This window comes from Numenius arquata, chromosome 3 (genome assembly GCF_964106895.1).
Source record: "Numenius arquata chromosome 3, bNumArq3.hap1.1, whole genome shotgun sequence".
In the NCBI taxonomy this organism is placed as follows: domain Eukaryota; kingdom Metazoa; phylum Chordata; class Aves; order Charadriiformes; family Scolopacidae; genus Numenius; species Numenius arquata.
Window position 1 is genome coordinate 58,771,110 of NC_133578.1, and position 16,737 is coordinate 58,787,846.

The 16,737-nt window shown below is 38.1% G+C and overlaps 1 protein-coding gene across 2 annotated transcripts in view; it reads right to left on the reverse strand.

The window, feature by feature from the left end:
- Positions 1-484: 484 nt before the first annotated feature.
- Positions 485-16,737, reverse strand: part of RSPO2 (R-spondin 2) — a 96,793-nt gene continuing 80,540 nt past the window's right edge. For both annotated transcript variants that reach the window (XM_074145520.1, XM_074145519.1), the window contains one exon: positions 485-594. In XM_074145520.1, coding sequence (XP_074001621.1) covers positions 485-594 — 110 coding nt within the window. The remainder of the gene's footprint in view (positions 595-16,737) is intronic.

The window sequence follows — 16,737 nt, forward strand, 5'->3', positions numbered from 1 at the left end:
CGTACATTAACACTAAGTAGGTAAGTCATACCCTTTTACTCTTGAAATGTACAAATATAGGAAACAAAGGCCATAAATGCAACCGTACCTACACCTCCAAGACTTTTTTTTTTTTAAATTTTATTTAAATATGCACAAGTCCGCCTAATGGTGGTACATAGGTTTCTTTCCTGCTTCCCTTCCATGTCAACACACTGACCACGCACCTGGAACAAAATCTTTGATGCACTTCAGCACCACTTCCACTGATTCAACTCAGTGCTCTCCTGAACTCGAAGTCTTCAGGTCAAAAATGAGAAGAAAAATATAAAATAAAAAATATATAAATAAAACAAACAAGCTTGTGGGCTTTTTTTTTTTTCACAAGTTATTTGCCACCAATACTGTCAAAGCAGCTGAATCGTAGTGCATCCATGGGCAGGAGCATGTAGCAGCTTTTGTGCACTTCGCAAAAAAAAAATATATATTAAAGAAAATCAAGTCTTTACTGGCTTGTTTTATCTGTTGCTAAGAAGATGCTATGCTGCTTCTGAGCCCTTTCCATCAAATTCTTTTTCTTCTTTTTCTTTTCCTTTGTTTTTGCTGGCCTTCTTCCTAAAATAAAAAGGAAAAACAGTATCAGAGTCAATTAAGTAAAGAATACAGAAGTGATATTAGACTGCAGCCAAAAAACTCAGTGGCACAGAAATTATTGATGGAGACTGCAAAGGTAATGCTAATGGCTAACGAGCTTTGGTCATCAGTGAAAACAGAAGTTTTCAATGATGCGGTAGGAGAGGAAGCAGGATCCTTGACTGTCATCACTCGTCCGCAGGCACGATTTCGCTGGTATGAGTAACCGTGTTGATGTAGGTCTCACTTTGGGCAGGGTAACTCACGCAAGCAAAGTTATGCAAGTGCCCGGGGCTCAGCGCCAAACGAGTACGTAGGCTCCTAACTCACTGAAAGCTGGATGCCTGCCTTAGAGCCTTGCGTAAACTTGCTTGAGTGAGTAATCCTATTTAAGTCAAGTCCAATATATCCGTGATTTCTACGAGAAATTAGGCATTACAGCCCAAGTATTTGGTTGGATGTTGTCCTACGTGCTTTGGCAGAAACAGTGCCACTTCTGCGAAGAACTGCTATTATTGCTTATTAGTACACTGTGCCTAATTCTCACAGAATATTACTATGCAGAAAAAGAATTTCATTACATGCTTTGTTATTGGAAGATCACTGAAAAATAACCAAAATCAGGCAATCAGGGTCAATGCAGGAAAAAAAATTCTCACACTCCTGGTATGGGTAATTTTTTTCCTGTTCAGCTCTAACAATAAATCAGTGCCCTTTAGTTCTCTCAGCAAAGATACCATGGACTGAAAAAAAGCTAGATATAAAGGCCCACATTCAGCAATGCATTACCTTTTAAGTATATGCTTAAATCCTATCAACTCTAGTAGGATTTAAGGAGACGACCGAATGCTGTCTGGAGTGAGAACAGTCTGGGTTTTCTTGGCAGTATCATATACTGAAATATGTGATCAATGGTAAAAAAATAAGGTTATTAATCTCTAGAGGTGCCAGCATTGTAAACTTTCAGGAGAACTAAACTAACTTAAGACAGTAAAAGGAAATTCAAGTAGCAGACAACATAAAAATGTGAAAAATGCATTTTTCATCTTCAATGTCAGTACATTATTAATTAGGAGAAATGTTTGCCAGTCTGGTTTTGTCTTACTTCCATATTGTTTCTTAACTAAAAAGGCCCAAGCCAGTATGAAGCATTTTTCTCTATTTAATGATAACACTGAATAAATCCATTTCTAAAATTATCAAAATTTACAATTCATTAAAAATAGAGGGTTATATACTTGAGATTACATATTTGTAACATGCAGTCTAGGCTACTATTCTCTAGGAATTATTGGAATACTCATATATAAAATAGGACAGGACATTAAGGTAATGAGCACATAAGTTCAGTCCATATTAAAATCATAAGGGTACTTGGACTTTACTCCTGCTTCTCATTAAAGTCTGGCATTAATGCTACTATGGCATTTTGCCATTTTTAAATCTAGTTAATCCTACACAGTAAAACCTCAGTCCAACCAATCATTAATCAAAGCAGCTTCTAAGTTAAAACTCTTTAGTAACACGGTATCTAATGACTAGGCACACCTAATGAGGTCAGAGAGAAGGAATACTTGACACAAAGTGGCATTACAACAAGATGGTTTCAATTATACAAATTTCCATATCAAAATTTTATTATGTGATTCTACTAGTTAGTATATTGTAAGGCAACAGAACTGGGATGAATGTATACTAGTCTGTCTTGCACTTTAAATATTCTGATTTTCTTAGCCCGAATGTTTGAAATATTTTTAAAGAAAGAAGTAGGTGACGTGAAAAAATTTGAAATGAGTGACAACACTGCTCATCAGAAGCAGAATCAATTAGACCTTTAGTGGAGTTTTGCTCTCCTGTTTGCTCAGGAAAACCTGATGTTTTTCACTGTACAGACAAATTAGTAAAAGAAATATAAACTCCAGTCAGTTCCATATCTAGTTCTTCTCCAGAGAACTACGTAATGCTTACTGTAAGTTTAAGGAGGATTCTATTTTTTTTCCCTTCAAAAGCACAGACAAAATACATATAATCTACTTAGTAGCTATTTGTCTAAGCCTTACAAAATAAGGCCATAACGAGCATCAAAGCAAATTGCCAGCATGCTTCCCATACAATATCCTTAAAATAGAAATAAACTGGACTAGATTTCCATGATATGACATGTCATTGTGCAGAAAAACACCCTACTGTGCTTCTGCTGCTCTGCAACCATTGTCCCCACACCTGCTCTTGACCCACAGCACAGCGAAGGCAAATTACCGTCTTTTACTCGTGCCGTGGAGTACCGACCCGTGCAGAGGCAGTACCACCGAGCCGCTGACACCTGATAACTTGTTCTGTTAGTGAGCTCTTTGGCTGCTCACTGTATTTCCAGGCTCCCTGTTGTACAGAATAAGTTTCATTATTTTCATGACAGTATTAAACACCACAGAGAAAATCCAGATGGCTGGCGAGGCTAACTGAGTCCCAAATTCCAACTGCCGTTTTAACCAGAAAACTGAATATAAAAGGCATTTTTTGGCTAACCTCCAGTTCCCGTATTGCTACTAGAACGCAACAGAGATTAGAGATTAGCAAGAAAAAAGTGACTCTAAAGACTAGAGAGTTCAAAGTAGGCTGCTGAAGTCCCCACACATGAAAACTTTTATTAAATTCAGATTTCAATTACAGTGTTTATTTTGTCAGCAGAAGCACAGTGAACAGAAGTTCACTTCCAAATATCTTGCTACAGACCTCTTTTGAAGAACATGATTTTGTGATATGAAAAGTAGATCCTCAAAGAGGATCTGGGAGCCAAACTCTTCCAGTTGCCCAACTGGAGGGCAGTGGGGTGAGGAGAGCTGACGGAGGAGGTGCTCCCCCAGGGCCGGGATGGCAGGGACTCCCTCCACTCAGTACCAGGGGTCGGGTGTGGAAACCCTGGTGGGCAGGGAGCCTTCCTTGCATGTCCTCCCTCACACCTCGCCACCTCACTGCTCCTGAGAGCAGGACCTGACCCCAAGCCCCCTCTCCGTGGGAAGCAGCAGGGCTCTGACTCAGTTGACTTTGCTGGGGCAGTTGAAAAAGAGTGGATTTTTAGCAGCAGAGCATTATAGTCCAGAACTTGCTGTCGCACACAGAAGGCAATTCCTGGCTGAAGCAAATGACGAGGGAGAGGAAAAGGACTCCGTCCTTCTAGAGGGGTTTTGTCACTACCAGTAACAAGTTATACTATTACCACATAGGACAGAAAGTGACAATATCTGAGATGTTAAGTCTAATCCACCTACCCCATAAACCCCTCCTGATTAGAAACAGCATCCAAGTGAGCAAATTGTCCAGTGCAGCCGCCTGGGACCTGCAGCCAGCACCACTCTTTAAGTGACATTACATATCTCCCAGTGACAACTCGCCTGCTTCTTATCTGGCAGATAGCCACCCGACTTGCTTGTCCTCTCCAAGTCACAGGCCTCCACATCAGGTCTCATGCTCAATCGTGACAATCTATTTTTGATAGCCTTTGGTGTTGACAGCAATGGAAGCAAATACAAATAATTCACGTGAAGAGAAAGATATCTGAGCACTGCTCAGATTACTGTATTCCTATTTTTATTTTGATTGCATTTTCCCTTGCATGCTAACTAACTTTTCCTTGAAAAGCATTTTTTGTCTCTGGCTGTCATTTTTGTCAGCTCTGAACATAATTTTCAGAACTTGTTTAATACTCTGTAAAGTCATGTGTACACACTGAAATGTACAGGGCCTAACAAAGATCTGAAACCTAGCTGGATTTGGTGTTCAATTATTGAGCAAATAAAAGCCTTAAAAGCTTATCTATCATTCTGTATCTCATATTTCTGCCCGGGTTATTTTACCCTGTATTACAATGTTATAAAATTCAGTTTTGCTATTTGCTTTATAAATTACCAATGAATAAGTCCTTATTTTCTAAGTAACTTATCCCAGTGATTGACATTCATTAAAATTGTGTTTGGATCACTTGGTTCTGGTAGGTGGATGGACAACTAATATGCTATGCAATGAAACATTATAGTTAGCTAACAACGTACCACACCTTCTAACTGTATGATAACATATAGGAAATGGTACAATAATATATAAGTAATAATGCAATTCCAACATGAATTCCTGAGAAAAACATTATTTATGGTAATATATACACAGCAATTTTCTGTATGCCAGAGTGTAACAGCTACAAAAATAACTGTTTACCTTTGCTCTTGCTGGGTTATTTTTCTTCGTTTTTTATTGTTTTTTGTAATATTTTATCAGTGTTGCTCCTACAGCAGCTACAGGCTGGTATATTAGAGACTGGTGCTCACACTGAGTGTGTGGAAATACTGCATGTTCGCTCTGGATGGACCCACCTGGTCAATTCATCAATTCGGGATACACATTACCTGGTTCAGAGGGAGCCTTCATCACCTTCTGTCACCTGCAAAGACAGCTTTCTCCAGACAGAGTTTGGGCAGCAGGTTCCTAACACTCAGGGCACTACTGGTTCCCCAGAACTAAAATGCAGCAAATGTATTCACATTGCTCAAGATCCTTCACTCAGACAGACAGCATCAGCTCAGCATCTGAATTGTCCTTCATCTGCTGTATAAATACTGTTATATGCATTGCTCTTCTAACAAAATCTGTCCATTGCTAGTTTCAGCAGATGGAGAAAAAACAGTATATATCCATAAGAGGGCAGCAAGGATTTAAATTTAAAACAGTCAATGAAAAGATAAAAAACGCCAACATCTACAGCTTTACTTCATAGTGTAATTCCTTCACAGACTTTCAGCATTTTCACAAACAAATTATTATTTTAGACAAAACAAAATGTTGAATACTCCTTTATTTAAAACTTTTTTCTGTTGTATGGATGACTACTGAGTAATGGGACTTAAAGGTGTCTGCCTGCTTCCCTTCCCTAGATTTTCCTATGTAGAACTTTCACTGCTAGCAGCAAAAGCATAATGGTGTCCTGGGATAATAGCAGACCTTGCTAAATACACCTTCTGATCGTTTCTTCCCTTTCATTTGTCCTTTTAGGAGCTAAATGTCACCCTCCTACAGCTGCAGTTCTATCATAGATCCCGTGTGGGGCAGCATCTCCTCTGTGTGGTAAATTAGAATAAGTTATTACACTTTAGTTGTGTCACTGAAGGATGGCAGGCACCAGGGGAACTAATGACAGCAGTGGAAAGATGATAGAGATACTCCATCATTAACCAGTCAGATCAAACCAAGAGAAAGTCAGCAGATGTGAGCTTCTGGAGGAGCCCTCTTTCAGGACAACTTCTGTCCTGCATGAAGCCACGGATGCCTCATCATTTACTCCCCACTTGCAGCACACATCAAAGTACACATAAACAGTGATTGCAAAAACCCAACAACCAGGCAAACAAAGCATTCAGTCCAGAAATTATTCACTAGAGGTAATTTATCTCTTGGGGCTTTCAGTCGGGTTAAAAATTTTGGATACTGAAACTGCCAGAGAAATGCACAAATTAAGAAATCTTATAAACACACGCTCAATGAAAGAAAAAATTTCCCCACTGCTACAAAGCTAACCTCTTCCTAAAGCATGATTTACAAACCAATGTTGACAAGTGACCCACAGGAAGAGGACACAAAGAGCTTTACTCACGTAGCAAACGGCACGCCGTGGGCATCACCACCCTCTGCTGCCTCTGAAGACAACAGAAAGGATGTATGATCACATAGAGTACATCAGCTGCCCACACCACCACTTTGAATCCCAAAATACCAGAATTTGTAAAGGTGAGGTTTTTTGCAAAGCAGTGAAATATGGTAACAATGGACAATGCAGGAAAGTTATGAATTTTTTTATCAATCTTTCTTAATTTGCAAGGGTTGAAAAATGTTGAACAAATTAGGCCTTAGAACAATTACTGAATAAAAATAGAAAAAAAAACCCCAACATAATTACAGACTTTATCACAACTGATACAAAAAAGGAGCAAATGAAGGCACTTCTTCAGCTTCAAAGTCTTTGGTTTTGCAGGCTTACTGGTCTTCTTTCATACTTTCTTTTGCAATACTAATAGTTAATGGTAGAAATCATATGCATTCCTGGCCTATTGAAATTAATAAAGCTATTACAATAATAGACTAAAGAAATTAGTTTCCTTATGTAAAATGCATTGTTAGATGTTTTTCACACATTCTTGTCTATTTAGTCAGCTTTCCTGATGAAAATCAGGGAAATTTCTGGCCTAAATAAACTTTGTAATTTCTACACAAACCATTGCGAAAGCACTGGTAGTGCAGAGCTAAACTGCATCTTATTCAGTTCCTGGCATCCAGAATCCTGCTATTTTATTTTCAATTTAATAATTTCACAATTTCAGGTAAATGATTATAACCCAACCAACACTTAACATTGCATATACCTGGTGTTTGTGTAATAAAACCGGACATTAGCTACTGAGATGAAAGCTGATTTGACAGAATCAAAGAATAATTCCTCAACTAAAAAAAAAAAAAATCCAATTATCCCAAGTTTCTATATCTTAATCCTACTAGCTTTTTTTTTTTTTGTTTTGACACATCCACTAAGAAATTCAAGGTTTTACTATTTGGGGTAAGAATAAACAAACAGAGGCACTATTTTCCTCCCCAAAGTACACATCTACTTTTCATCTGGACTGAATAAAAACTACCTAAGCAAAACTAAAATCTGATGTTCTTTCCTTCTGGACCATATCGAGTATCATCAGACATTGTCACCTGTTTAAGAAATACTGATTCCTCCACAAAGAATGGAATTTACATATCACAGCCTATTGAGAGTTCAGTGGATTTTTCCTCAACTTCAGGGCAAATTTGCTGGGATAAGAGTCATCTTACATTGCTGAAATACAATGAATTTCCCACAGCGCAGTTTTCCAACATGTACAGTAGATGGCAGTGAAATATTAAGTGAAAACTGCCTTCCACTTCCATAATTTCAAAGAATATTAATTTTTCTTTGCAGAAATACCCATTTACTCTACCTATAACATAAGCCAACTGATTCTATTTATAAAATAATACAAAAATTGCAATAAGGACTTCACACATACAGACTCAAAGAAGAAAGCAAAACGAAAGCATACTGAGGAAAGGAAAATTAGCAAACTCAAGATAACACGGAAACTCTCAGAAAATTCTGATAGAAGACCTAAGTTTTACTGAGTATTATAGATGTTTAAATGTTGAGTCCCATCGTCCTCACAGTTGCGTGAAAACAAGGGGGTCTTAAATGCAGCCAAAAATGTCTATGTAATGTAGATTTAGCTCAGATTCAATTGATATGAACATCAGTTGCATACAGGTTACTCACTATTCTTACCTTAGTCAACACCTTGTCAGGTCTGATGCTTTGCAAGCAGAGCCAAGCAAAATATTTCCAATGAAAGGCTTGGGTTTTTTGTTTTCCTTCCTTTCACAGTGCAATATAAAGAAAATTTCCAAATAATAAAAAATATTTACACACAGTCCAGAGTATGCATCCATGTGTAAATACATCTTAACTCTACAGGCAACAATTATAGGTAAGGACTAATTGGCTTTGAACGTCTCTAGGCTTGATTCGACTCTGATCTGACTTATAACTCCCTCTGTCCAGTATTCTTTAATTTTATTCCATTTCCTCTTTTACTAGCCAATTTAATTAATTTTATCTTTACCTCATCATATAGTGAATAGAAAATAAATTCTACTGAGACAACATTTATTTGCAGCACCTGCAAGGTTTAATTTCATACTGTAAATTGCATTTTGTTCAATTAAGGGTTTCTTACAGAGAGAGACCATAGAGAAATCACTATCTTTGAGACATGGCCAGTTAGGATTTAAAAGACGTCCTGAGTTACATGGCTTTATCCCTAGCTGTATTACAATAGGTTTCTTGCTGGCTTCAAGAGAAGCCCTTTCCCTAGACTGCCTATGAGGACCTAACACTCATAAGCATGCCAGGTTGATTTATGCTGTAACCAGTTAATTCCACTATTGCTACAGAAGGTTTATTCACTATCAGAAGCTGCAGAAAGGGCACTTTTCACCCTAAACCTTACTTGTTTCCCAACTGTCACGTGCTAGTTTTTCATGGATATTAAAATTAATACCACACAGCAGTACTGATTTTATAAAAAATGGATACATACAGTATCCGATATGGCACTTTAGCTTGCTAAAGCTTCTGTTTGTGTTCTAGTACCATCAAACCACCGGCACAACTGTAGAAACAGCTTTATGGCCCACGGCAGTTTTTTTTTTCCCCACAATGAATTTAAGAACATAAAATGACCCAAGTTCTGTTAACTATGACCTGGACCAACTTTTGAAGCTGTACTTTTATCTTTGGAAAAGGAGTGCATGAGAAGTTCTGCAAAGAAGCGAAAAGGCATGAGGATGACAGTCCCTCTGTAACGCTGTCGCACTGCACCGAAGCCCATCCGCTGACCCCGTGGGAAGTGGCAGCACAGCTCTCCCAGGACGTCGATACTATTTTTTCTGCTGCAAACATGCCATGGAGAGAGCAGTGGAAAGGAACAGCTGGACTAAAGGGTGAGTTTCAGTAGTCCAGGGAAAAATACGATTCTCTCCCTTCTCCAAAACCGGTATTGGAACAGGTACACTACTACCGTATGGTCACCGGCAAATACACAGTGTGTAACTAACTTCTTTGGTGTTAAAGAAGACTTAACCAGACTAAAATATAAGATGCTGACTGTTTCATGCTGCCTGACAGATTGATCTGGAATGTGAAAGTATGAGAAGTTGTATAAGCATCGGCTGTTTGTGTTATTATCTGTTTTATTTCAGAAGAGGAGTACTGTTAAGCCTACACGCCTAGAGCTTTGCTGCCCCCCTGGCTCCCGGCCGGTCCCTGTCTCTGGCACACAGGCAGTGGCTGTGGGGGCCACCTCCAACTCTGCACCACTGAACTGCAAAACCATTCATCACGAATTTAAAACTACCAAACCAATTTTCTTCAAGGTTCCTCCTGGGTTTTTTTTTCTGAGTGTTTGAGGGATGTTTGGCTCAAGTCTCTGCATAATTCTTGTCACAGGAAAAACTTTGCACCTGCATCCCCACAACCGCCCCCCCCCCACCCCAAGCAGTTCTTTAAATGTCCCCGTGTTGCTGTGAAGAGTTAACTAAAGTTTTTTGACCGACTGGCACTTGAGGCTTGAACACGATCTGGTTGAGGACCTGAAGAAACATCAGTAAATCAGGATAAAGGACCTAAGATAAACTGAGCTTAAAAGTATTTCTTTTTGGCTTTCTCCAAAGTAATGCATATACAGACGATAGGACCACCTAATTTTTTTCCCCCCTTAAGGCATTAAACTGGTGTATACCACTCATGAAATTCTTGTTCCCTGGAAAAATAATTTTGCTCAAGGTATCATGAGCCTTTAAAAATATGATGGTTAATGGGTTTCACTGAATGGGTTGTAAAATATTTAATATCTTCTTTTTTTGTATTGCAGATATTGAGTTATTGATAGGCATTCTTTTCCTTTTTTTTATGCTAATCAGAATATAATTTAAAACAGTCCAAAGCAGAAAATCCTTGATTTTTATACGCTTGGAGATTTTATCAGTGGAAGAGTCACATTTGAAGGAAATAAATGAAGTGGTTTCAAAGTTATGGTTATTTTAAAAGGAAATTCAGGCAGAAACAAACAATTTATGCTGTACTTTCTTTAACTTACACTCTATGACATTTCCAAATAAATTCAAGTCCACAGGTAATAGCAGCATTAGATATAATGTATCCTGTATTAAATCTTACTGCAGATGCACATGGGATCATTGTAAGGACAAACCACAAGTCAAATAACCTGTGATTTCTCAAAGTTTATTATTAGACTTAATAACTTTAAGTGTCTTGTTTGCCTTGAAGCCAGCTGAACCAGTTCTTATCTGGACTTCACTGCATCAAGATTATCTCAAACCTGCATACTTTTTCCAAGTCTTTAAATTCAATAATAAATATCTAGATAGGAAAATTAGATAATGCCTATCTCTTTAAGAATGCTTACACTTTATATTAATATAATTGAAAACATGTTTCATACTTTAAAATTTAAGATGATGCACTGATTGAAGGTGAGAATTGGAGTCAAGAGAATGTCTAGTGAGATCTCTTACATAAAAATGAGCCACCAAACATTATTCTCATATGCTGTTGAGGCTAATAACTTGTTGGAGAAACGCATCCGGTCTAGATCTGAAGACAAGAGGAGACGGAGGATCCACCACTTCCTCTGGTAATTGTCCCAGCAGTTAATCATTCCACTGCCAGAAATATGTGCCCAAGTCCTAACTTAAATTTTAATATCTAGCTATTATTCCTTGTTAGGCCTTTCTCTCCTCGATCAGACCTTCTACATACACAATACCTTATGTATTGTACCTAAATCTCTGCTCAACATCTTTCTGAGAAGTTAAACATATGGCAGTCTTTGTGCACCTTCTTTTAAAGCTTATTTTGTAGCCCTCAAATAAAGTTTGTGACTCTTATCTGCACTCTGTTCAGTTTTCCAGTGTCTTCCACAAAATATGTGTCTCAGGCTGGAAGTTACAGTTCCGCTCATATATATGATAAAATTATTTTGCTTTTTCCTTATTACCAAAGTTATGCAGCCAAGAATTGTATTTGAAATTCCTCTCTCAACATTGTAGTGAACTCATGTTAAGATCTCTTCACAGGAACACTGGTTTTCAGGTGCCATTTCTCATCCTGCAGGTATGCACTCCTAGGTCTATAGTTCTTTGATCCTCCAGCATGACTTTATATTTAACTAAATGAAAATTAATTGTATTTGAACGGGACCACTTTGCAAAGCAAGCTGGATTTTTCTTTAGGGCTACTCTGGAGTATTGTTTACCGTTATCCTCACATTATTTTTTTTTTTAATTGACTGACACAAATAACAATTCTTACCGAACTATATTAAGGCCATCATCACTTTTTTCCTAGATATCCAGCCAGCACGTACTTTTTGTGGTAAAGATAAGAAAACTTTATAGATCTATAAAAGTCCCAAGTTTGAGTATATTCATTTTTAGTATAGTAGTTAGTCCTGGTAGTGACTTTTGTGGTGCTTTTGTTAGTTTCATTTCTACAGCTCCAAATATATATCCAAAAGGAACTCAACTGGCTTTGCAGAAGCTTTCCACACATGAATTTACAGGCTTAGTCCTCACACAAAGAAATTTTACTTTGAAAGGAATTCTGTTTGGATAAACTTATCTGCTGATAGTATGACAAAAACAAAAAAAACCCAAAGCGACCCCAGCCTGGGCTGGGCTTAACCATATGCTTCCTGCAAATTTTACATTGAAAGCTGCATTAAGCCAGTAACAAAATGTGATCCACCAGGAGAGTGCCATAGAGCTTAGATTTGTTATTCACCTTCACCATAAATGCTTATGTCTCGGAAGAGCTGTGAGAAGCCTGACTAGAGCGCATTTCCAGAATAAAACCAGTATTACTGTGGTTACCGGGAATGTCCCTTTTCTGGATCCAGCTGCAGCAGCTGAGGACATTGCTACCCCAGCTGTTCCTCAGTGCCCACCACCCGGCAATGACCACTCTTTACAGGCAGGAGAGGCTCCATTAACCACTGCTGATGCACCGATGCACACACTCGTGCCTGCAGGAAGGCTCAGACTGTCTCCCTGGGGGCTGAAGGCCACCCAGCAGGCTCCGCAGGGGCTGGATGAGGAGCAGCACATGTTCCTTCCCCCAGCACAACTGCTGTAGGTGTAGGAACACCTACAGTGTAGGAACACCTACAGTGGGGCAGCGCCGGCTTCACGTACAGCAACGACGCACAACAGAACAAAGGCTTATTTGGACATTATTTTACTAAACTGAAGTAAGCCCTTGACAATAAATTTATCCACGTGAGCTCTTTCACATGCTTAAAAGACTGAATGAGCACATATTTCAACCCTAAGTGCATCAGTGTTTAAATGCATTGTATTTAAAACCACGTATTTTTTTACTTTTAGCACTGACCTGATGAACAACAACAACAAAAATACTTTTTTCCTTCCCCAGAGGTAAGTGACGTGGATTTGCTCAGGGAACAGCCTGCAGCATCTCTGTTACAACAGCCTGTTGCTGCAGATGCTCTCAGCACCGCAGCAGGCTATCTTCCTCCCGCATATACACAGCAGCTGGATACAGCCTTGGCATCACATGATCTAAGAAGCAGTATAACGTGGTGTCTAATAATACATATGGAGTGGACAAATTAGGTTCTCATTCTGATATACATCTGCAAGAAAGACAGCACTACAATTCATTTTAAACAGTCAGTCTAAACTAAACTGAAAACTAAAGTTTTTTCCTGCATAAGACGTTTTAAAGTATATATTCACTGATAAAGTTGAAAAAAAATGTGTGGACGCTTTCTTAAGAAGAAAAGGGAAAAGAATATATGAAATAAACACAGCATGTAGCTTAAAGGCTACTTGCCATAAAAGGCTTTTCCTGACTGGAAGTTACAGATGTACTTAAAAAACAGATGTACATCAAAGACTGTTGATTAGAAGCACAGAGAGAAGTAATTATCAGTTATTTTTTTTTAAAAAAAGAAATTCTTTATTCTAATACCAATAAAATCTTAGTATGTACAGAATGATTCCATGGGTTTAATTAACCATATGAAATATATAAATGTATATGCTATTCCTGCTCCACATCATCAGGTTCTTATGGCTACTTTGGGTGAGTTTCTGATGGGTATGAGATCTTGGCTTCATTATTTTGTGACAGCATTAGCTTAAAGACATTGTATAACCGAAATTTTTCAAGATCTACTTATTTTTTGGTTAGAAGTGCCTGATGCTAATAATTCTGTGTGGGCCAGATGTGTTTCCACAGGTAGATACTGAGGCTGGCAGTCATGGCCAATACTGCAGTACGGTACAGTGGGTACAGTAGCACAAACCACAGTCCTTGCTAAGGTGGTAGCCAGCTGCAAGGGCTACATCTTATGAATAAAATAAAAAGAGCCAGAGCACAGGGTTGAATGCTGTCCTGAAACACTAGGAGATTTCCTGGCATGTTTCGAACTTGTGCCAACTAGTACTTCTCCCAAGAATGGCACATTCCTGTCTGTACATTCTTTGCAGAAGATCAAGGGATGATGGAAGAAGCAGTTACCTGAACCCTTTAGACTTCACTAATTTCAAATTAGCAGCTGTGTTTCAAACGGAACAATTTTTACAGTTCTGATTTTAGATGCATATGTGATAAGCCCCTGGACAAGAATACATGGACCTAAAAACCAGACATGCAAATGTATAACTTTGGCTACATACTCAGGCTGGGCTGATACTGTTTTGAATGCTGGAAGGAAGTATTTATTTGAACCAAGCTCAGCTAAGTGATTATCAGCTTCTCACGTTGAAGTATAGCTGATCTCTACTGAATGCTAATTATTTCATCATGTTAGCAAATACTCATTCCTTGGCCAGTGCCTTCATCACAATCTGTTCCATGTGTTGATTTAAACTGTCCTATAAGATTAATAGCGGGTAACAAATGGATCATTTAGGGTGTGACATACTTACCAAATTACTTACAAGTATCCACTCCACTGTTTATTTTCTCTACTGAGACAATTAATCCACTATTATAGCCACTTTTCCTCTGTAACACAGACTGGAAGGTAACATTTTCTTCTTCTCATTTGCTGACTTCAGGAGATTCCTTTCAAAATCCTGTTTGAATTTATTCTCCTTCCAGTTATGCTTAACATCTTTCAGTTTCCTTCTGTATAGCTGAATAATTACTTACTCCCTAATGCTATCCCGTTACTCTTCTTTATACTGCTTTCCACACATACAGGCTTCTAACATGTGATTTCTACTGTTGTTAATTTCTGTGTAGATAAACTTTAGATGATCGCTCTTTCCCCAGACTGAATTTCAACAGGAAAGATAAAATACTAATATGCAGTCAAAAAGAAAAATTTTTAATAAAGAATAAGCATTTCTCCATGGTTTGTTTGTCTATGCAGACAATTAAAATCTGCACAATTACATGGATTATTAGTTAGAAATTGCCAGTGTTATAGTTTGCCTCTACCAGAACTATGGAAACACCCTAGGTAAGAGTCACAAAGCAGATCGACTCTTGTATCTCCATGATGAACATTCATAACATGCATCAATAGTTCCTTACATGTAATTAACTAAATGGAAAAATCCTGCCACCTATAAAATAAGCATGCCATACGGAGAACATGAGTTTTAAAATGCATATTAGAATGCAGTATCAATATCATACCATAAGTTAAAGAGTTAAGTTTTCATTGATACTCAGTTTTCAAAGGAAAATACCTTAGTCATTTGAATATTTCTAGAATACTGAAAATAGTTTGACCATTTTAAACTACTACTCAATTTCTGCATAGATCTACCCAATACACAAAACACACAGAAACATTTAAAAGTGATTTGTGAGGTAAGAGCAATAAAGCTATTATTCATTGTCAGGAAATGTGTCTATTTAGATTAAGTGATCATAATATTATTTGTTTCCAACAAATACAATTCTGTGATCTTTAAACAATACATTATTTTGAAATACCTAATAAATTGGATGACTGATTTATTTTTGAAAATCTGGATAAATATATAAGCGAAATCCTCGTGAATCACGACTTTCCATGCCAAGTCTCAACTACGAGGGATTTTTTATGATTAAGTATGAATTCCTGGAAAACATGGTTTATCATAGAAAAACTGGCAAAACTTTCACAGTATTTGCTCTAACAGGCGCCACTGTAATGGACTGCAGATCTATGAATAGGCCAAGAACAGAAGCTAAGACTAACATTGAACAATACAATATGTCACAAAGTGGGAAGATAGGTTTTTTCTTTTCTAAATTATAATAGATGGGATTGATTTCAATCCATAATTTACATAATGAAGAACTTAACTGGCCTGATATCATTTCTCAAAAACATTGTTTTGATAAGTGATTCTGTTCTGAAATTTCATCTGGCAATGAAAATATGGTCATCTTTGAAGAACTGATTTATTCTCTTCCTACGTGCAAGAATTACTGCTTGGGAACATAATTCAGCTTTCAAACAACAGATCAGATATAAGTTACTATCGCTAGCAGAATTTTGTTCATTCCACGCTGGCCATAAGTCTTGAACAATGTGCTGACCCTAAAATTTCACAAATCCTTAAAAGCCTATGTGCATAATGCATGGGCTGAGATAGTCAACTGGTAGCATCAGAATACAAAAACATGAAAGCGGCTGCTCGGGGTCAACCAAGGATCCACCAAAACCACTGTTGTAACAGTGGCCCAAAACTAACATGTCAGTAACAGTATAAGAGTAGGACAAAAATATATGCTCCCTTTCACAAAACGGCTTCACCGCCATGCAGGAGGCCTGGCGTGTATGTGGCCGTACAGAGTTACTTACTGTGGAAGGGCTCGCAAATAGTTTTTTGCTGGAGAACGTGTCTTCTGGTAGAACCTTTGTAAGTGAAAGCCCCACTATCTACCTTCTTTGCCACTTCATGATCCTAATCCTGCAAAACTAGTCAGAATCATGCAACTATGATATTTTGTCACATAATTCTTTAGCTGATTACAGATCAGGCCAAACTTCTTTAGCACTGAATGGATGGTGAAATTTGCTTGTCACTAAAAATGCATGAAATCTAGGCTCACCAAGGAAAAAAACATGAGACCTGCATTAGACCTGCAAGTCTTATATGTAAAGCCTGAGACATGGGAGGCCAGAAATGGTAAAGGAAAACCTGAACTGCTGTGTGAGATGACACTAATTGAGACTGGAAGGAAGACTGGGGTTATAGCTGACCATAACAGCGCTATCTGGCTAAAATCGGGATACTTATTATCTCATGGCCCTGCACATTAGGTCCATTCCTGACATGACAGGACACAAAACTACATCTTTTGCAATGCCAGCCTTCGGCACCATGTAGTCATACAGAGGCTGCCACTGAAAAACTTTTAGCTCCATAGTATATCATCCATAAATACTTGCAGCACTCCACCTCTAATTTAATTCCCTTCAAATCAGGCACCTAATGCCTGCATTTCAGTTA